The sequence below is a fragment of the Callospermophilus lateralis genome, chromosome 19 (genome assembly GCF_048772815.1).
Source record: "Callospermophilus lateralis isolate mCalLat2 chromosome 19, mCalLat2.hap1, whole genome shotgun sequence".
Lineage (NCBI taxonomy): Eukaryota > Metazoa > Chordata > Mammalia > Rodentia > Sciuridae > Callospermophilus > Callospermophilus lateralis.
This window is the reverse complement of record NC_135323.1, coordinates 32,784,245-32,806,822: the sequence shown is the minus strand read 5'-3', so window position 1 is coordinate 32,806,822 and position 22,578 is coordinate 32,784,245. Positions and strand designations below refer to the sequence as shown.

Sequence of the window (22,578 nt, the reverse complement as noted above, 5' to 3'; positions counted from 1 at the left end):
CTTGCTGACCGGGAGGCTGAGGCGATTACTGGGGCCAGTGGTCTTACAGACAGGAAGTCCCAAAATGGGAGGGAGAGAAGATGGCACCAACGCAAACGCTGTCTAACACCAGGAACTGCCCAAGCCCTGTGGCGCTGAGCCCTCCGCTGCCCCCCCCCCAGGGCTGTCCCTCCTGGAGTCCCGGGGAGGCCACTGAGGTTCTCATGGGCACTGCTGTGCAGTGCCGACTGGGGCCAGGTGTGTGTGTGCACCTTTCCCCCTCATTAGTTCTTGCTGTTCTCTGGAAAAATTGCCACTGCTGCACGTGGACACCCAGCAGAGGGCAGCGAAAAGCCGTCCGGCCAAGGGAGCCAGGCCCAACTGCCTTGAAGTCCCCAGAAAGCTTCCCAGGCTCCGGGTTGTCTTGGCACATGGAGACTTGGAATGCTTCTTCTCACTTCCCAGCGCCAGCCTTGAGGGTGAAGGCCAGGGCCAGGCTCCTGCTGGATGGTGTCTTCCAAATGCTGGGCCCAAGACAGCTGGGTCCCGGGTGTGACTGAAGCCTCAGAGCCCTAGGCCAGGGCAGCTGCAGCGTCTGCTGTTCCTCACAGAAGCACAGCCACTGCCCTGCTGAGCAAATCCCCATAGGGCCTTGAAGTGGCTGCAAAAGTGACTTCTCCAGGGGAGCCAGGCTTCCCCGACAGGCCTCAGTAGGTTATGTCTGGTGTCATTCCTAATGTGTTGGTTTTTGTACTGGGGAGTGAACCCAGGAATACTTAACACTGTGCCACATTCTGAGCCCTTTTTAATACTGTTTTTGAGATAGGGTCTTGGTAAATAACTGAGGCTGGCCTTGAACTTGGATCAGCCTGCCTCCTGAGTTGCTGGGATTATAAGTGTGCCCCACTGTGCCTGTTGATTGCCTTCTCAAAGCGCTGGAGTGACGCACTGCCCGGAGCAGGAAGCCCGTGGTGACAGCCCCTGTGCAGGAAGGGAACTTCCTGTAGACCCAGAGGTCAGAAGGGCACTGTGTCTGGCCAGAGCCACTCCACACACCATGCCAAGCACCGCTCACACCAGCAGGCCCAGCCCTGGGCCCTGCCTCCCACTGGAAGGCACTTTCTAGCCTTGGGGTAGAGCACTGTTCCCTCCCTGTGCTGCCACCTGGGGGCGCAGGCGCTCTGCCCACTGGAACCGGAGCCAGAAGCTTCCTCTACCTGGGAGCCCCCACCAGCAGCTGTGCTCCAGCAGAGGCTTGCGCTTGCTTGGAGCCTCATGGCCCAACTGAATTTTAAAGCAAGTTCACTGGCATTTTAATGAGCCCTGGCATCAGTCTGGGTGCTTACCCACCTCGCCTGAAGGAATCCTGGCAAATCTTCAAGAGTAACGTGGCACAAGGCAAGGACTGCCATGAGGAAGAGGGAAAACAGACCAGAACCTCTCAGGTGTTGGGGCAGATCCTGGTGCTGTGCCCATGTCTCCTTGGGCATACCCCGGCACTGGCATGGACCAGCAGGGCACATGGCCACCAAGGTGCTGCGGGCAGCCAGTGCTAACAGCCCATGCTGAACACACCCAGGCAATTCTGTCCCCGGCAGGCCACTCAGTGCCAGGATACTGGGATTCTGGCCTTGCGGGAGGGATGGGAACTGCATGGGGTGTGCATGGGTGGTGTTGGGGCCCTGGGGCCAGGGAACCTTGTTTCTTGAGCTGCTGCTGGATATAGAGTCACTTTATGGAAATGTGTTGTGCACTTTTCTGTATGTGGTATTCTTTAATAAAATGTTTACTTAAAAAAAAAACAAGCCTAGACGCAGCCCTGAATATAATGTCTTGACTTGATTTCCATGTTCCTGCTGGTGTGAAAGCAGTGTGTGTTCAGTAGAAACTGTACTTTGAACTTTGTGAATCTTCACCTGGGCCAGCAATATGTGGCGCAGTCTCTAGTGGCCCTTGGTAAGGTCTCGAGCCGTGGCTCCTGTCAGCCCCACAATCACAGGGGAGACACCTGACACTGTGTGCCCTGTGCTGCTACTCAGCTGGGATGTCTGTAGGCGAGGCCTGTCCTCAGTTTACAGTGCTGTCAGTCCAGGTGCACATGTGTCAGTCATTTTCAGACCAATTTCCCCTTTAACACTTGGGGTTTTTTCTGGGTGTGGTAGTGCACACCACTAGAAGACTGAGGCAGGAGGATTGCAGATTCAAAGCCAGCCTCAACAACTTAGTGAGACCCTGTCTCAAAAAATAAAAAGAGCTGGGGATGTGGTTCCATGGTAAAGGCCCCTGGGTTCAACCCCAGTACCAAAGATCCTAGTGACTGCTGGAATGCTGGGTCAGGGGAGCTCGCCACGAGCCCCGATTTCTTCTAGTCCAGTGAGTGCCGAGACTGTACTTTTGGTGCCCAGAATCAGTGACCTCAGTAGGGACTGCCATCTCCCAGCACCCCGCCCAGCTCGGTCAGCACACGCCCTCAGTAGCCAGGACTGAGTGCTCCCCAGTGCAGCCCCCTTTTCTAGTTGGCCTAAGAACGAGTCATCTCTGGGGCTCTGGGGGACAGTGGGCAGGGCCTGCTGCACTTCCTCCTCTGTCCTCTTCGGCAGCCAGCATGGTGCTGGTCCCAGAGCACAGTGGACAGGACAGGAGGTGATCCAGGCTGAACCCAGGTGCCCACAGTAGGCCATCAGGAGAGTGGAAGGGTAAGGGCAGTGACGACTTTGAAACTGGAGAACCAGAGAACCAACAGGTGGGGGCCTCAGGGCAGGACAGGGCAGGAGAACCCAGAAATCCCCAACGCCTTGCACGGGACACTGCTGACCGAGCAGCTGCTGTCCACTCTACTTCCCCCTTCCCTCCTGTACAGGTTTTTGTGGGGGTGTCTACCACAGGGCCATGTGCCTTGAGGGGACCACTTGATCCCCGCTTACAGGAAGGTCCCTGTCACCTCAGACCACCAGAACAGTTCCTTCCCCAGCTGCCGGCACAGAGGAGCCTTGAGGCCCAGGGTGAGTCAGGTCTAGCCAAGGACGGCGAGTGGGCCTCACTGTGGCAGGCCAGGCGGTGATGGGACAGCAAGGACGCTGGCCTCAGGACGTCCACTCAGTGGAACAGAACAACACTTCCTTCCTAAGCAGCTGGAGGCCAGTCACTTGCCACAAGGCCTCCAACACTTGTCCTCAGCGCTGGCAATTCATGCGGTCCCCTGGGGCTGCCACTGTCTCCCAGCTCCCTCTGATCTGGTTCAACCCCTTATTCTTAAAATGGGAACACTGAGGCCAAACAGGGAGAAGCCAATGGCTCCGAGTCCTGGGACCTTTTCTGAATCAAAGTGCCCAGTGGGGGGCCAACCAAAGCACCCCCCCGGCCTGCACCAGGGGCTCTGCCATGGCAAACGTGCACTTTGAAATGTGGCTCTGGGCTTGAGACAGCTGAGCTTTTAATCATGTTTGCAAGGATCTCTCTCAGGTGACTTAGGGAACAATGGCCCACGCTGAGCCCTGAGCTTGGTCCATATGGCTGCTCCCCTGAACCACTTGGGGTGAAGCCCTTCTTGGCTTTTCTGAGATCTTTTCAGAGGCGACATCACGGGGCAGAAAGGCGCCAGTATCATGTGTGGGTGTCCGTAAGCCCAAGAACGCTGATGTTAGAAACACCAAACCTTTGTGTGCAAGTGACCATAGCTGAAGACGGGGGGGGGGGGGGGGGGGGGAACCCTGTTTAAGCACAGAGGTGGCTTTGCCAGCTCTCATGGGTCCCTGAGTCTGGCCTGAGCAGCACCTAGTCCCCCACATCAACAGCTGGCTTCATCATTTTGGTTAAGGAAAGAAAATTAAACCATTTGGGTGTCAGAACTTGACTGGGTCCCCATGGTTGCCAGGTAGGGTGGGCTGCCATCTTAAGCATCCCACAGAGCGTCCCACTGTGGGTCAATCTTGAACACTGCTGTAGTTTGCGCGACTGGAACCTGACTGTCTGGCAGGGTGGCCACTGGCCATATATGGACAAAATAGTCTATCCAACTTTCTAAGTGCCCTGCACTGTTTAAGGCTGCTCAGCTGCTCCACAGGCCCCAGTTGCTGCACTAAGCAGGACAGTTCTAGAACGTTTCCGCCTGATGCCTAAATTCTCCAGTGTCACCTACTGCAGCTCTCCCCGGCCACACAGAGTACTAGACACAGCACTTCCTGTTGCTCCGGGAGAGGCGGCCAACACCAGGAGGCCTGCGGCAAGCGGCCACTCCTGCCACAGGGTCCCTGGCCTCCCAGGGCTGTGGCCCTAGGACTCCTGGTTTGAACTTCTTGGCAGCAAAGAATATGTAGTGGCCCATCCAGTTGAAAAACGACGTTAGGAGAGGCCACATATGCCGGGGGTAGTTTCCCTTCTTTTCATGTGGGCGTGGTAGCACAGCCTGTCATCCCAGCGGCTTGGGAGGCTGAGGCAGGAGGGTCGCGAGTTCAAAGCCAGCCTCAGCAACTTCAAGGCGCTAAGCAATTCAGGGAGACTGGTCTCTAAATAAATACAAAATAGGGCTGGGGATGTGGCTCAGTGATTGAGTGGCCCTGAGTTCAATCTCTGGTACCAAAAAAAGAAAAAAGAAAAAAAGAAAAGAAAAACATGAGATCTTGAAACACTACTTTAAAAATGTCAATTCTGTGATAGGAACGTAAGGCGACCATTTAACCGTGCGTGCACCTGTGAGGCACTACCTACTTGGGGGTTGCTGCCCTCTTCCTTGTTTGTTTCAGAGAAGGAAAAGTGGATGTCCTCAAGCAGCACAGCTGGGTGGCCCTTGAAGTGGCGGCTGACAGCACCTGCTTGGGAGGCGCTCAGGCCTGGTGGCCCTTCGATTTTTAAAAGCCAATTACTGTTTTCTTGTGACTTTCCCTACTTGGAATTTTCCACTATCCTCTAGGTCAGAGGAACGGCAAAGCAACTCCTCAGGACCTCAGTGACTAGCCACAGGTGAGAGTGGCAGGTGTCCACCAGTGAGCATGTTCTGATGTGAAAGGCTGATGCCTGTTCACGGCTTATTTCCCAAAGAGCTGTGGGACTCAGAACTGCCTGTCATGTTTCTGTGCTTCCCCTTTCTGCATTTCACCCCTGGGTGTCTGGGGCCTGGCTGACCACAGGGCAGCTCAGCTGGGGCCCCGGCTCCGCTGTGTGGCTGGACTGGTGCAGACAGGCGGAGGTTAGGAAAGCTGTCCGTCTATCTGTCCATCTCTCTCTTGAGGGAATGCGATAAAATGTTTATGGTATCCTAGAAGTGAAAACATAATTAAAAATTTAAAAATATTTTTCTAGTTTCCTTAATGATATTACCAAAAAAAATCCCAGAACCTTAGGTGATTTTTACAAGCAGCAAATGTTATTTTAATAGGAGCACCATAGGTATGAGTGTAACGATTCTAGATGGTTAAGTTTTTACGAAGGAGCCACTGCCCAAACTTGAACTTTGCTCTTTAACAAAAACCTGAAGCTATGACTTGCATGTGGGTTTAAAAAGGGAACCTAATCTGGTGGATGTTTAACGCATCTAGCAGACGATAATGTTTGACTACTACATTAAAACATGGATTTCTAGTGAATATTTTGTTTAAAGCTCTGCTACAAAATAATCAAATTGACAAACTATTTCTGGAGGCAGAAACAAGGACAAACTTTAGAACTAACATTTATCAATCGCTTTACACTTAGAAAACAAATGTAGATTTTGGTGTATTTCTGTCTCAAAAGTCTTTCATTTGGGAATTAATGCATAAGATCGTAACCTATAGGCCCTTACTTAAAAATTCAGAATCTTCAAAATGGTCCCATCTTTTTTTCTAGCATTTAAAGAATGTTTTTCCTATTTTTAAGATTAGCATGTTGCCAGACGCCTGTAATCCCAGCAGCTCAGGAGGCTGAGGCAGGAGGATCTTGAGTTCAAAGCCAGCCTCAGCAATGGTGAGGCCCCAAGTAACTCAGTTGAGACCCTGTCTCTAAATAAAATACAAAATAGGGCTGGGGATGAGAGTCGGTGGTCAAGTGTCCTTGAGTTCAATCTCTGGTATTCCCTGCCCCCCCCCCAAAAAAAAGATTGGCATGTTAAAGATCTAGAGTTCAAATTACATAAGTTTTCAAAAAATGGCTCCAAAATATGTAAATATGAGCAAATCAGACCTGCTGAGAGAAGAGACAGAACAATGGCTTGCCCCACGTGGTCTACACCAGTCAGTCACCAGTTCTGGAGAAGCCCTTGTCACCCTTCCCATGTCATTGGAGGGGGATGACCACCCAGCCTCACAGCCAACTGAAAGGCTGGACCCAGGACCCAATGCAGTTCAGGCTGCCTGGCTCATCAGGCTTTAGGCCTGACCTGTCCACCCCACCACGTTCCTGTTGGTCCCCATGCTGCCTGTCCCCCACAAGTCATAGCCAGATGCCATTACAGCTAGGTTGTGTGTTTGCTAAATCTCAGCCTTTAGAGCTCGGCTAGATGCTTTCCTCCTAGACGTCCACCCCCATGCCTCCAGGGCCCAGTCCTGCACTCTGGGCTCCACCTGCCCCCTGGGCTCCACCCCCAGCTTGGTCTTCCTCCTGTCTGTGCGCAGACCTGGACCACAAGCTGGCCTGCAAATGCAGAATGGCTGAATGTTTATGTGAAGGTCTCACCCTAATCTACAGAGATTCCTCCCACACAGGCCTCACCTACCACTTGACAGTGTTTACAGAGAGGTCAGGTTGGTGGAGGGCTTCTGCCAGAGGAATGTCAGCTGCCATCAGTCATCCACATGACTTTGCTGCAGGTACCAACTCCTTACCTGTCTGAGGGGCTAACCAGGCTTCCCAGGAAGGTTTCAGGGGTAGTGAGACTTGCCAAGTGATGACAACTGAAATCACCATTGGAACCACGTAAGGCAGGCATTTTCTCTAGACATTGGAAACTTTTAAGTGTTCTTAAGTGAAACCCAAAACTAATGGCTACTAAAATGACACAGAAGGCCTTCTTAGCATGTGAAACAGAAACAGGACCCCAGGTCATGGGGATGGGCTATGTGGGGAGGGGTCCTGGGTAAGCAGCTCTGCGGGCATGACTCACCGGAAGCCCCTTAAAGGGAGGGGATGGCTGTATCCCCCAGGCCCCAAGAGCTCAGGTGGGAAAGCACCAGTGGCTTCGTGTGTCTTGCCCTCCCTCATGCACCCCACTCCCACTCTCCAGGGCGGGTCCCTGGGAGAAGACTGTGTGCTTGTTGCTTGTTGGGGTTTAGATAGGATGTGTTCGTGACACAGTGCGAGGCAGGGGTGGGGATGAGAGCTGTAACTGATGATCCCCGATGGGGATAAACTGGGCGTTGCTGGAGGAGGTAGTCACCAGGGGCGTGCCTTTGGGACTTATTTTGTCCCTGGTGAGTAGAATTCTCTCTCTGCTTCCTGGTGGCCATATCCTAAACTGCTTTAATCTACCACGCCTTTCTGCCATGATGTTCTGCCTCACCTTGGGCCCAGAGCAATGGGGTCAGCTGTCTGTGGACCAAGGACCTGCCCCAAACAAACTCTGCCTTCTCTATGTTGTTCTTGCGGGTCTTGCGTGATGCAAATGCTGACTATGACAGCTCTCCTGCTGTGCGAGGAGGAGTGGGTGGAATGGAGGAGTGGTGTCTGCCAGCCTCAGGCCATCCTCCCTCCCTAGCGCCTCCCCGGGGCAGCCACCAAAGGTCAGTGATGCCAGTAACTCTGCTACTCAGGCAGGACGATCTCAAGTTCAAGGCTGGCTTCAGCAACTTGGCAAAACCTTGTCTCAGAATAAAGACTGAAAAGGACAAGGGACGAAGCTCAGTGGGAGAGTGCCCCCGGTCCAGCCCCACTACAACGGCAACAAGGGCGAGATGGACGTCAGTGTCTTCATTCGTAATCCCAGAGCATCGTTTTGGGGCAAAATTCTTTTGCCATAAGAGGTTATCACATGACCTTGATGCAGCAGCGGGGCCTGGTGACTCAGCAGTCACCAGCCCAGAGAGAGGCCGTGGGACATGCAGACAGGACCATGAACAAGCCATGGTGCAGGTCCGACCAGGCCTGAGGCCTCCCTCACTACCCGTGACCAGGAACGCAGAGAGGAGGACACCGCAGAGGACGCCATGTGGACACAGCCAGCATTACACAGCCTGGGCTCCCCAGGACAAGCAGCCTGACCCTCTGACTGCTGCCCTGCGCCCTGCTCCTCAGCCTCCCGTCAAATTTGCCACCTTCCCTCGCCCTGAGCGGAGAGGGCCAGGGACCCCTGGGTGCACCCTCGCCCTCGGCCTCCTCCTTGCCTGGCCTGTCTGGCCTCTCAGCCCCTTCTCCATCCCTTCTGATCTGTGCTGGAGAGGAAACCCGGGGACCAGCAGCGCCCTGACCCAGCGCCACGTTCTCTGCCCTTGCAGAAACATGGCGCCCAGGGATTTAAAGCTTCCTGCTCGTCTCATAAGAACCTCAAGCCCTGCACAGCTGGATCCTTGTCACTGTCAGCCTAAATGTCACCTCAGAGAAGCCTGTGGCTGTAGATGCTCCATGTCCTTCAGGTTGGAGGGCTGCTCCCCACGCAGGGGCTGCTGGGGGACTACTTTTGGCTGTCACGAGGCCCAGAGGCCTGGCCACCGAGCCAGCTCCACACTGTCCCCACCCAGAGCGCCCCTCCTTCCCTCAGGCCTCCCTCCCAGGGCGCTGAGGTCACTCAGCACACCTAACCTGTCCCGTCTACCTAGGTTGTCACCCGCTCTGCCACCTCCTCGCCTGGCCTTAGTTCTTTCATCCTGGGTCTGCTGGTTTTTTATGCTCTGCTTCCTACACCAGGACTGGGCTCTGAGGGAGCCAGGGCATCATCACTCATCGCTGTCCCCAGAGCCCGCACCAGCGCCTGGTGTGCCACAGATGCTCTCCCCTCGCCTGCAGCTGTCAAAGGAGCCATGACGCCCGGAACCCATGCCTTGGCTGTTCTTCCCAGGGCTGGTCTAAGATGACGTCACAGGGGTGAACACAATGCAGAGGGGAAGAAAAGGTGGAGGAAGGGGACACAGCTGTCACCACAGGACTGCAGCTGCCACCAGAGGCAAGGTTTCCTGAAAGCCCTAAAAGACCCAGCAACTAGGATGTGGAAACCGTCAGGGACACAGGGACACAGGAAGGCTGTCGTGATGGGGCTTCAGGAAGATGACCGGAGTTGGGGGGAGAAGACACCCCCCAGCCCACCTGGCCAGGAGCCCACCCTCTGCCAGGGCAGAGCCAGGTGACCGGGAGGGAAGTCAAGTGCACTCACAGGAGACGTGGCCTCTGGTTTGGACGCCAGCGCTCTGAAGGTGGACGTGCTCTGCGCAGCGTCGGCTCTCCCACCGGCAGCGGCTCCTGCGGACACGCACTCCAGGTAGTCGGGGGGCGGGATGACCACGCTGCTCTTCTCAGTCAGGTCCACCGTGCTGACGCTCCTCACCGGGGCAGGGCTTGAGGCCGAGACCACAGAGCAAAGTCAGAGAAGGTCCTCCACCCGCCCGACTCCAGCACCCCCCACCAGGACCACAGTAACAGCAGGTCACTAAGCCACAAGGGAAGAGGGGGGACGGTGGCACACACTCTATGCATCTGCCTAAGGCACTCGGTGTTTTTCCTGGATTATAAACGTCTATTCAAAAAAAATTTTTTAAAAAGAAATGAAAAAAGGAGAGAGATTTTAAAAAAAGATTTATAGTGAAACTGAGAAAAAAAAAAAGGAGAGGAAAACAATTTAATTTGGGGTTGACTCTTGAGTCATTTAAGGACATCAACCAGACCCTCAGCAAGCAGCGGGTGACCAGGATCAAAAATGTTGACACTGGGAATTTTAACATCTTAAGACGATAGTTTCTGTTGGCAGGTGGCCTTCTGGCTCTTCTGCTAGGGATGGGCATACCCAGATGGTGTCACAAGACCCTGCTGGGGGAGGACCCGGGGACCGTGGTGTTAAGGGTCGACCTGCACAGTGGTGGTGGGGGGGCTGTGATGGTTTCTCTGAGACAAGGAACACTAAGTAAGAGGCAGTGTAGGGGAGGAGGACCAGCTCAATTTGAACTTGTCATTTGTGGGGGCCAAGGGACAGCCAACTAGAACAAAAATCCATTCTTAAATCAAAGAGCTCTTTCTGGGTCTGGGTTCTGCACTTCTCTGTATCCTTGAACATTTTCTTTTCCAATATTAATTTTTTAGTTTTTGGTGGATACAATATATTATTTTTCTGTGGTGCTGAGGATCGAACCCAGTGCCTCACCTGTGCTAGGTGAGTGCTCTACCACCGAGCCCCAGCCCCAGCCCATGTTTCCTGTGTCTGTCCGTTTGTTTTTCGTGGTCCTGGTGACTGAAGCCGGGGGCTTTGCCAGTTAGCTGCACAGCCAGCCCTTTCCATTCTTTATTTGGAGACAGGGTCTTGCTGAGCTGCCAGCCTGGCCTTGAGTTTGCAATGCTCCTGGCCTACAGGTGTGTACCACGCCCAGCAGCTGCCTGTTTTAAAGGTGTGGGGAGGGTCCCGTCTCTGGGTTGCTGTGAGCTCCCAACACAAAGCAGGGGGACAGCCCCGAGGTGGGGCTATCATTACTGGTCTGATCCTGTGGGGTCACGGTCATGAGCAGATGAGAAGGCCCAGAAAGCAGACAAGGGAAAGGCTAAGGACGGACCCAGGACTGCCCAGTACTGGTGGTGGGCAGCGGGGGCCCTGCAGAGGCTTCTGAACGGGGACAGCGGGTGAGTCCAAGGAAAACAGATGGCAAACGGGTCATGAAACCAAGGGGAGAGAACACTCAGTGCAGAAAAGCCTTCTCTAGTGGTAAGAGCTGCTGGGAAAGGTAAGGGCATTGAATGTGAGCTGTGGGTTAGCACCTGCGAGAGGGGGAGGCGGCAAGGGTGGCCTCAGAGGGCTGCAGGAGGTGGGCCAGGCGCGAGCTTCTTCACAGCAGACATCGGGGCCACTCATAGAAACCACTGGAGCAGCCACCACTCCTACTCCAGGGGGCTGACGTTCTATGGTGGTGGTGGGGCCTGCTGCACGTCTAGGTTATAACTCAGCTTTTCTTGCTTTTTTTCTTTTTTGTCTGTTTTGTGGTCGTTGGGATTGAACCCTAGGGCCTCGTGCACACTGCAGTGTCCTACACGGACCCACACCCAGCCCTCTGGGAACATTAGGGGAAGGTCAGGAGAGCTGGCTCACATCGGCTACCTTGGAGCAGGCGCGGCCACCGATTCCTTTGCATTTTCTTCCAATAACTTTGTGTATGACGACGGGAACCAACCCCTCCTGCAGGTGAAGGAAAAAAAAAAAAGGACCTGTTTGTGCTTTGAGATGCGGGCAGGTCAAGTGCACAGCACGGGGCGTCCTGACGATGGCCTGGGCAGGTGGCCCCGGCTAGCAGTGAAGGCTCATAGGGACTGAGGGAAACCAGGCTTTATGAATGAGTCTGACTGCCCACACAAACCAGGACAGTGAACGTCTTACATACATAGTCACCATACACAGCAAACTGACAACCTAGTGCCGATGAGACTTATGTAGACTTGTGGTTGAAATGACAAGGGTGACATTTAAACAATTTGTCTTAAATTCTTTTTCTTTTGGTACTGGGGGTTGAACCCAGGGGTGTTTTACCACCAAGCTACATCTTTTTATTTTATATTTTGTGACAGAGTCTCACTAAGTTGCTTAGGACCTCTCTAAGCTGCTGAGGCTGGCCTCAAACCTGCATCCTCCTCAGCCTCCCAAGCCCTGGGATTACAGGAGTATGCCACCACTCCAGCTGCTTCTTAAAGTCTATCTAATATCCCCGAGAAACCCAAAGTCCTGTATTCTTTTTCTTTTTGGTATCAGGGATTGAATGCAGGGGCACTCAACCACTGAACCACATCCCTACCCTTTTTTAATTTTTTATCTTGAGATAAGGTCTTACTAAGTTGCTTACAGCCTCACTAAATTAGCAAGGCTGGCTGTGAACTTGCAATCCTCCTGCCTCAGCCTCCCGCACTGCTGGGATTATGGGCCTTCAATCCACGCCTGGCCCAAAGCCACATTTTTTAAAACAACATGTAAGCCCCTGTCAGAGGTTATGCACACGATCTGTTAATCTCTTCATGTACCAAATCTATCTCTGTATACACAGATGCACCAAAAATAGCCTGGGATGGAGCGACTCTGCCAACTGAACTACAAACTCAACTCTGGCTGAAGAGCTAGTCTGTCCCCACGATTTGCACCTTAAGTGAACCTTCTGAACGAGGGCTGGGTGAGCCCTGCGTAGCGGTTCACATCAACTTACGCTTTGGTGGCATCATGCTCCCCGTACATCCAGCCGTCCTTCTCCTCGGGGATGAGCAGCGTGATGACATCTCCCTGTGCAAAGCTGAGCAGGGTCTTGTTGGTGCCCGCGGTGTGCGGGAAGATGGTCTTTACTTTGTGCTTTTTCATCAGGTTCAGTCCAGAAGCGACCGAAACAGAACGCTGTAAACTGGCGTCCTCTGAGGTATCTGTTAAAGCGGGGACAGCAGGGACGGCTTCTCAGAGCTGACCATCAGGCAAGTTCAGAACACCCCCCGCCACACCTTGCCCATGTGACCCTTCAGGCTAGTGGGCCCATTCCAGGCCTCACACTGCCCAGGTGGGACTGGCCTGCAAGGGAACAAGCAGGCTGTGGCCCGAGGGCTTTCACAGTGGGCAGAGGAGCCTGGGCCGCGGGCCCTTTAAGAGGAGAGGATGAGCGGGGAGCACTGGCTTCTTTTGTACTGGTGGCCGCCAGGCTGGCTCGCTTCAGAGACAAGACCTGTCCCAACACCCAGCTGCTCCCTGCTTGGGTCACAGAAGCATCTGAGGCGAGAGCACAACCCCACTGCTAATGCCCTGAGCCACAGGGAGAAGGGGCAGACTGGAAAGGTGGACTTCTGGCTTCTCCGTCCTGAGCAAGGGTGAGGAGACAGTTCTCTTTTTTGAGCCCTCACTAGGGGGCAGTCAACGATCTCAGTGCTTTTCAGCCACCAGAAAGCCACGGTTACTACTGACAGACAGAAAAAGGAACCGAGCCCCACGGAGTCCCCAGGATGCACCACTGGCAAGGGTGTGCGGGACGCCATGTGCGGCAGCAAGCCCACAGCCTCTACTTGGAGGTGCTATGTTACAAAAGTCATGTCTCAAATCGATGGCAGGTTGACACGTGCCACTCCAGAAAACAAAAATTGGAATGGAGATTTAATGTAAAGCAACGGAGGATCTCTTTTTGCTTTATTCTTATCAAAATAAATAAATAAATAAGTAAAATTTTCCCCTTTGCAGCACTGGAATTGAACTGGTAAGTGCTCTACCACTGAGCCACATCCCCAGACCTTTCTTCTTTGTTTTTTGGTACTGGGGATTGAACTCAGGGGCACTCGACCATTGAGGCACATCCCCAGCCCTATTTTCTATTTTATTTAGAGACAGGGTCTCACTGAGTTGCTTAGCGCCTCACCATTGCTGAGGCTGGCTTTGAACTTGCGATCCTCCTGCCTCAGCCTCCTGAGCCACTGGTATTACAGGCGAGTGCCGCCTTGCCCCACTCTCCTTCTTTGTTTTTATTTTGAGATAGGGTCTCACTAAGTTGCCCAGGCTGGCATCAAACTTGCAATCCTCCTGCTTCAGCCTCCTGAGTAGCTGGGGTTACAGACGTGTACCACCATGTCTGGCCATGTGCCTTACATCTTGCGCAATTCTGTACTTCCTTTGAAAGGAATTAACCACAGGCTATCATTTTTTCCTGCTAAGCAATCCTCACTGTCATTAGGGAATCTCTCATCTTCGGCCAACAGCTGTAAGCATCTGTAATCTGCAGGTTCTCTTCAACACCCAACTTAATTGCTGCTGGGGCCTCTGCAACACCCACACACGTGGGCCAGGCACCACAACATGGCCCTAGGGCCTGTGTGCCAATGACCACATAGGAGAGGGGCCACCAGGGAAGCAGCCTGAGACGTCTGTCTGCTTTTCCTGATTGTCAAACTGGTCCTGAGTGCTGAACTACAGTGATGGGTTCAGAAATTTAAGCAGTTATACTTAAGTTTCCAGAAAGTCTGAGGTGCCCTGTTAGAGATGATGGAGAATACGGAGGAGAATTCAAATGAAGCCTTTTGGTAAGATTTATGACCATAATTTTGTCATGTGAACTTTTATAGTTTGTTTTACTGAAAAGGAAATTTTACTGTAATAGCCACCAAATATGGAACGCAGGGTGAGGCTGGGTGCATTCTAGCTGGCTCATTCTTAGATGTAGCACGTCTCAGTAGTATGTTTACTCTATCCAACATCCATCAGCATTCAGAATTAGTGTCAGAAATGGGTCACTTATCAACATGTCCTATGGTCTAACCCTCATTTGTTTTGAGATGTGAGCTACTCAAGGCTGGGGCCAGATGTATCTACTCAGCTCAGTATTTACCTTTTTCCTTCCCAATACATTTAGCCAAAATATTTATTTTACAAATTACTTTTAAAAATTTAAAAAGATACCTGAAAGGAAATTAAACCAAATATCTTACCTGTTGAATTATTTATCTTTTCTGAATTCTGTGCAACTGTTGCTGGGTTATTGAACATATCAATCAGAGGACTAGTATACGCTCTGGCTGAAGGAGCTGGGGGCATCTTTGGAGAATGGTTAGAAAGGGTGTCGTAATCTTTCCCAATCTGTGGGAAAAAAATTAGTCTAATATTAGAATAACACAGTAGAATGATAAAGAGTTCCAGAACTGTTTTGTATCACGTGTTTTAAATCCCACCTTCTTCTCCAATTCTCTTAGTTGTAGGGCAATGCCCCATATTGATTGTTTCAAGAATACCATACCTCTTTTTTCCCCCCTCCATACCTTTTTTAAAAAAATATTTACTCTTTAAAAAAAAAAAAAAAAGGCAGCAGCCACTCTCCATCCCCTTACCTCTGGCGACCACTCATTGATCCAATTTCTCTCTATACAAATTTAGGTTCCCTCAAAGTGCTACTTAGTTATAGGATTCTACATTTAAAATAATGTTTCCACAGAATTTTGAATGTACTTACACCAAATTCTATCATCTTGTTTTGCTAAAAGAAATCTGTATCAATGGGATTCACCTTTCTCTGTAAGTAAATCATCCTCTTCCCCCTGGAATTTTCTAGAGTTTTCTCTGTATCCTTAATATTCTGAAACCTGGCTCACATCTGTGCAGGTGTCCATCCCCCTGGCCACTGTGCTGAAGACCAGGCCCAGGGCCACTGCAGGCCTCCCCAAGAGAGGACATTGTGGGGGGGCACAGGGGTGGGGGAAGCCATGAGTGGCCTGTGATGGGCTCTGAAGGCCAAAACAAGAGGATATGCTGACAGAGGCTGGTGCAGAGGACAGAGACAGAGCAGAGCTTTGGTGGCTGAGGACAAGTTGCCTCTTACTGGCTGGGGAAGATGGACAAGCAGGATTAGGTGGAGAAATCGGGGACATGATTTAGACAAGCTGGACTTGAGAGCCTGTGGAATCCAAGGGTGGCGGTGAGGAGGCAGTGAGTGCACCTGCTGGCGTGTATCTGTCCTGGGTCCCTTGTTTGTGAAGCCCTCTGGTTTGGGAGAGCTCTTCGGCTTAGTTTTCCGGGCAGTTCTACTCTGCTACTGAGCCATCCACTGGGGGTGTTATTTTGGGGTAAGGGAGAAGGAAAAAAATGTAACTAAAATTCAAACACTGTGCAAAGGTGGGACTGAACAGCACGGCAACCCTCCCTCGCCCAGGGCCTGGTCTCAGTGGGCGACCAATTCATGGCTTGTCTTTCTCCGTGCCTCGCCCGGCTTCCCAAACCACACTGGATCATCTTGAAACAAATCCAAGACATCATTTCAATACAAATGATGATCCACTTTTTAGTTCCCAAGATTTCCAGCAGTAGTTCTTGACGGCTTCCTCCACCTCCGCTGACTTGTGACCACAGTTGGTCCTGCTGGTTTACTCTGGTGTCTCCTTTCGTGATGTGGGTTTCCCAGTGTCCAGGAGCCCCCGCTGGCCCCTCTTCTTTTCACTAGTCTGCTAGTCTGCACTTGTTCCGTTCTCATTGCCGCTGGTGCCACAGCGAGGGGGTGCTGGGGGGGGGGCAGGCAGCACGTTCTTCCAGGGGTGCTCGCCCCGCCCGGAGTCCCCATACGCTTTCTGTCGGGTAGACCAAAGGCCCTGCGGCCTGTAGTTGGGGCCAGGGAAGAGACTGAATAGAGATCCACGTCCTGTCCACGGGGAGGAAGAGACTGAATAGAGATCCACGGGAGGAGGCTCCTCCCATGTCGATTCCCTGCGCCCTGATTCTGCCCTTCTCTCTCTCTTCTCTCACTCCTCAGCGCTGCTGCTCCTGGGGCGCTATTTCTTACTTTTGTAGGTGCTCAGGGTTCTGTTCTGGGGCTAGGAGGCTATCATTTTTTGGGGCTGGAGATGAACAAGTGTGGGGGATCCCTGTGTCCAGACACCTCGGATCCAGATCTCCACACGCGCTTGTGAAAACTAAGAAGGCTGTCACGCCCAGGCTCCAACACCAGGGAACTAGAGAGCCTGAATTCCTTACCTTGAATACCCCCCTCCCCGAGTAACTGACGTTGGGTCAATGGCACAGGAGATTTTCAGTCTCTTTTCCAAGACACCTGTACTTTCTTCACTGGGGATAAACTTATAAAGCTGGAATCATTATAATTAAAAAGAGTAACAATAAAGTTTTCAAACAGAGACAAAAGTGCTACACATAGTATTCCACATTTGCACAGCTAATTCCAAATCTGAAGGTAAAGGAAAAAAGCTGAGAAAAGTAGACAAGGAGAGATCATGATTTCAACCAACAAAGGAAGCCCTGGCCCTTTGGGCCAAATCATATCAGTAAACATGCAGTTGAAATAGAGAAGAGTGATGGATTCCTACCATGTTGCTTCTTTCAATCATGGGTGACGGCTGAGGTGTCCCGGCTACAGGGGTAGAGATTGGAGTCCTTATTTCTTCTATCATATTTATGATTTTCTCTGGCACTTTGGTGGCATCACAACAGGTTTCCTGCCACCTGGGCAGTTTGGAATTGAGTAATTCTGCAGACTGTGAATCCCAAAGAAACAAAATAAACACAGAGGTGCACTGTGTGAAGAGCTGGCAACACCACATCGTGTGGCATCACTGATAATGAACCACTGGCTTCCCACCAGAAGGGGGGAGCTCCGAGTTTAATTCAGGAAGCAGTTATAAGCATCTGTGAGCACCTGCTGTGTCTCATTTGCTGAGATGGCAGCAGACTCCACCCTCAAGGAACTTCTCTGCTGCCTCAGTGTGAACACACACCTAATGCAGAGGTGGCAAATAAGTAGAAATCGCTCAGGGGTGGGGTGCGCTCAGTGGCAGAGCGCGTGCTCGGCATGCACAGGCACCAAAACCAACCAACAAACAAGAATGACAAAACACCTGCCCCCAAAGAAAGAATCAGTTCAAAAGCTAAAGGAGGCAGGGGTGGGCAATCTATGAATCTCACTATTTTCTGAGTTGCCCCAGAAATACCAATCACCGTCTCCTTCCTCCTACTCCTAAGAGCATCCCCTCAGTTGCTGGTGAGAGGCCCAGGAACCCCTTGGACTTTGAGAAGACCAAGGCACATGTTGACAAGTCAGTCAGATTTTGGCCTGGGATGGAGGGACCGCAGGCAGGGTGTGGTGGAAGCACCAAGGGTGCCCTCCCACAGGCTAAGCAAGGCCTCATGGAGCAGCGGGGACAGCCCAAAGGCACATGTGGGCAGAGCAGCCCGGAGCCTGGGTCAGCCCTCCTGCTCCCTCAAGCCTACTCTGCTTCTGGCACTGGGACTCCCAGAGGCTCCGGAAGCCTCTCAGCGAAGCCCTTTCCCAGGGCAGCAGTCTGGCCAGAGAAGGGAAGTAGGAGCCTTTCGTGAAGCTACTTAACATGGATCGCATGGTTCCTATGCAGACTCTAGGTTTATCGGGAGTGGCTGGGGATGCTGATGTATATCCTGGGGACACAATGACCCCAGCAAAGCCTACCCTGACTATTCCCTTGACAAACTGGGGCAGTGCCACACAGTGGACTAGCAGCTTGGCCCTGCCTCATCCAAAGCCACAAAAAAGACTGGGATGCTTTGGCTGTGATAAGGGAAGTCACAAAGCAGTTTTCAGATAGTCAAAAAGTTCTAGTACAGAAAACACAGAACTGGTGTGTGCCACTCCAAAGCATAGCAGGGACCTAAGGTTAAGTCTAAGAAAGAGCTTGCCAATAAACGGCGCTCCCTGAAAACAGCCCAGGCTGCCTCACGGCACAGTGGGGCTGTGCCAGAGGAAGGGAGCTTCGGGGCCACTTACAGCTCTCCACGGCATGACCCTGCCGCAGGACGAGGCCCTCGCCACGGAAACAAGTTTCTAAAGCTACCTCAACATTGCTCTAAGTAGTGTAAGGTTAACAAAAGCAAATACTTAATACAGTAGTTCGTTTTTTGCTATCACAATTTTAAATCTTAGGTATTTACGTATTAGTTGGCTGAATATTTCTTCAAGTTGCAAAACCTTCTTAGAATAGGTAACATATGCACATACACACATAAGGCCAAGGCTGTCCCCAAAAGAGAGACAGCTGACTTATGTTTAAGCTCTTGCAAAGCATCTCCTACTGAGGAGCACTCTCTGAATTACCTTATTATGAGCAACAGTGGATATTTGACCTCAATTAGTGCTAGTTTTGGATACGTACATAGGCCCCAGAGAATTCATAATTAAAAAAAATAGAAGGAGGAGGAAAATTTAGCACGTTGTATAATAGCTCCTGGGTTCTAACCTCACAGCTGCACGTATCAGGAGCAGGGAACTAAGTCAGTCAACCACTCAGCTGAGGGGATCATGAATGAACACCTTGAAGATGGGGCCAGCTGTTCTGATGGATATGAATGGGGGTCCATGCCTGATGCAGAGTTGCCAGTGACCACCCCCCCCAAAGTCTACAAGAAAAGCATCTCAGACCACCCAGGGGCTGGCCCTGGTCAAGATCTGGCACAGGAGAACACCTGTAATCCCAGCTTCACAGAGGCTGAGGCAAGAGGATCGCAAGTTCAAGGCTGGCCCGGGCACCTTAGTGAAAACTTGGTTCAAAATAAAAAGGGCTAAGGGTATAGTTCGGGGGTCGAGTGCCCCTGGGTTTGATCCTCAGGACAAGGGAGAAAAAAAGACACTGAGACTCCAGACCATCAGAGTGTATGAAAAATCAATTTGTAGGTGAGAAAAGAAAAAAGGTGCCATTTCTCAATGAATAAGCATTATAAGGAATTTTAATATGGGTGATTACTAAATTAATTAAATATTATAAGTAGACATATGATCAATATATCTGTATTTTTATATGTTTGCACATTCAAATTGGCAAAAAAATAATTTTTTTTGAATCTTCTTATTGGCAAATAGGCTACCACTGCTTTACAGGGGCCTACCCAGAAGGGCCGAGCATCAGGGCATCTGCTTATGCTGGTACACTTACTGCCATCTGCCCACACACTCACCTGTAAGTGATAATAGTGTATGTGATTTGCAAAGCTGCAGTGTTTGTCCACTAGAAAACAGAAGCGCCTTTTCTCCTCAAGCAGAGCTTCTTTGCAGCCATCTGCAATGAATTTCTGGATTTCGCTCTGGCGAGAAGTAACAGTCTCTACGTACTAGGAAAATAAACAACAACGATAAAAGTATGACACAAGGCATCAGATAGCTGCATGGCCTGACGTTTATCTCCTGTCATCTTTATGCTCAGTTTATTTTGATAACAGAATAAACACTAAATGCAGACAGACCTTCTACGGGCAGAGGTGGAATCTGACTGGAGCAAATACCATCATCAAGTCCTTGACTCATGTGTGGAAAGAAGTGGCCAGGAGTTTCACATTCCCACAGGACGCCGGGCACAAAATACTACTTTGTGCCCCAGAGATATGGTCGTGATGACGGCGTTCTACTGGAGAGCACTGTGGACTTTGGAGCCAGAGAGCTCCAGGTTTAAGCCCGGGTTCCAAATGCCAACCATAGGATTAACCTAAACTTCACTTCCCCTCACTGTAAAATGGGTGTTAAATGGGGACAGCAATACCAGTCAAGGAGGCCCCTGCTCCTACTCACGTCAGGGGGAAATGCTAATGTTTTTAGGTGGCCTTGGACGGATTACTTTTTTTTTGAGACTGGGATTGAATCCAGGAGCTCTTCATCACTGGGCTATATCTCCAGTCCTTTTTTTATTTTGAGACAGGGTCTTGCTAAGTTGCCCAGGCTGGCCTCAAACTTGATCCTCTGGCCTCAGCCTCCCGAGTTGCTGGGATTACAGGCATGTGCTACCACGCCTGACCCAATCAGTTATATTTCTTGCTTGTTTTCTGAGGTGCTGGAGATGTAACCCAAGGCGTGTGCTCTACCACGGAGCCACATTCCCAGCTCTTTTTAAAACTTTAAGGCAGGCTCTCAATAAAGTGCTCAGACTGGCCTTGAACCTGGATCCCCTGACTCAGCGTAGTTGGGATGACAGGCATGTGCCAAACCCAGCTCACAGACTAATCATTTTTGACTCTGGAAAATTCTGCAGTCTTCAGCTCTTAATACTTTTAATAAATAATGCTTACTTTTAATTACAGCAGTAGCACAGCAGTGAGTAGGCACAGCCCCGCCTCCCCGTACAGTGTACAAACAATACCCTACAGCAAAAGCAAACACCCAGGAAAGCTCACCTCGATCTCTTTGTGTTCGTATTTTAGTGCATTTCGTCCTCCTTGACTTTTCCTTCTGATCTTCTTCAACTCAGCTTGAGATTTCTCCAAAGAATCTAATTTATTCCTGTGTTCTGCTTGGTATCTTTTTAGAGTTGCCTGTAAATTAAATGTTGTGCTTATTTAACTGAGGCACCACGCGTGACCATTTTTTTGTTCACGCATCACTGTGTGGCTGACTGTAACTCTGACACCCTCACACCCACACTTCACACAGATCCCCCCATTCATCTTGAACACGTTGGGGTTGTCTGTCCTCACGTCCCCTGCTTGTACGAGGGCCCTTGACCACAAGGGCAGCTCTCCAGGAACAACAGTCTCTTTTATTCTTCCTTTTCCTCAAAGGTTTTTGGACACTGGGTAGTAAGTATGTGTTTTAGTGATTACATAAACTCAATCACATGTTCTTGTTTTTTGAGTCAACCTACAAAAGATGGAATGAACAAGTGCAATTGCCTGTGGCTTTTTGGGGGTCCTGTGTAACAGAGTGGATTTGTGTGTGTGTGTGTGTGTGTTTGTGTACCGGAGACTGAACTCATGAGCGCTCTACCACTGAGCCACATCCCCAGCCCTATTTTGTATTTAGAAACAGGGTCTTACAGAGTTGCTTAGACCTCGCTAAGTTGCTGAGACTGGCTTTGAACTTGCGATCCTCCAGCCTCAGCCTCCTGAGCCGCTGGGATTACAGGCTGCACCACCATGTTCAGCAATAGAGTGTTTAAGAACTTAGTGTCGGAGCTTCATAGACCCAGGTTACACTCTCATTGCCTGTGTGATCTCAGCAATTAATTTCTCTAAAATCCATGCCTTCCTTCTAAGCTGCATGTACAATATGGGGTTTTTGTAGGGACTAAAATCAGATAATGTACACAAAAGGCTCGGAATTAAATGTGCCTGAACAGTTGTGTCAGGCCTTATGGTCTCTCAAGCAGTGCACAGCAAAGCACTGGGCAGGCCATAGGCCTCGTGAGGACATGGGCGGCGGGGTGGGTGGATGGGTGGGCGTGACTTAGGGGTAACCTATATCACTTACTGCCACATGGGGTCTTATTAAGAAGAAAGGGGACTTGGGGTGGCAAAAGCAAGCAAGCATTCTAGAGCAGAAATGAAAGATGGCGGAGAGCCCATGCACTGCGGCGGGGGATCAAATGGAAAGAGCCCAGAAAACCACTGAAATGGACAATCCTGGGTGACAGGCAAGAGGCACCCACAGGACAGGCTTCTGGCACCCTCCCACACATAACTCATGCCCTCAACCACTGGTCTGTGAAAGCACTGGCTGCAGGACACGATGTAGTGGCCCTGTCACAGAGAAGCACCCTCTGAGATCCCTGCTCTCCAGGGCACTGTAATTTCTTCCATATTTTTTCTTCTACGCTTCTTTTAATGCAGATCCCGCGTGGAGGCAAAACTGGGCCTACTCAGCCCAAAGGGCTTGCTGGTTTTATGCAGCCAGACCCGTATCAAGGCCACCCCCACCCCACTGGCTGCTGACGGAGCAATGGGGAAAGTTCTGGGGCCACGAGGTCAGACCCCGGGGGGGGGGGGGGGGGGGGGGAGGGTGACCACCCTACTCACGTTCATGTACTTTACATCCAGTTCTGTTTTCTTTTCCAGCTCGTGGATAATCTCTTTATGGAATTTTTTGAACTGTTAACAAAAGGAAATAAAAATTCCACACCAGATTTGTGGTTTTAGGCAAAATAAAATTTAAAAATAAAATGAACACATTTTGCAAATATGAAGACATCCACATACATTCTCATCGAGAGTCTCGTTGAGCTTCTTGTGGGTGCTGGAGATCTCTATGAGGACGTGGCCTGCGGACAAAA

The 22,578-nt window shown here is 51.1% G+C and overlaps 1 protein-coding gene across 1 annotated transcript in view; it reads right to left on the bottom strand.

Moving 5' to 3' along the window:
- The window catches only part of Baiap2l1 (BAR/IMD domain containing adaptor protein 2 like 1), an 88,098-nt gene that overhangs the window by 2,703 nt on the left and 62,817 nt on the right, over positions 1-22,578 (bottom strand). The window contains exons 4-12 of the mRNA XM_076840337.1: positions 22,505-22,566; positions 22,325-22,396; positions 20,708-20,845; positions 19,502-19,654; positions 16,888-17,055; positions 14,512-14,659; positions 12,267-12,474; positions 11,177-11,254; positions 9,254-9,434 (exon numbers count right to left, since the gene is read on the bottom strand). Of these exons, the coding sequence (XP_076696452.1) occupies positions 9,254-9,434; positions 11,177-11,254; positions 12,267-12,474; positions 14,512-14,659; positions 16,888-17,055; positions 19,502-19,654; positions 20,708-20,845; positions 22,325-22,396; positions 22,505-22,566 (1,208 nt within the window). The remainder of the gene's footprint in view (positions 1-9,253; positions 9,435-11,176; positions 11,255-12,266; positions 12,475-14,511; positions 14,660-16,887; positions 17,056-19,501; positions 19,655-20,707; positions 20,846-22,324; positions 22,397-22,504; positions 22,567-22,578) is intronic.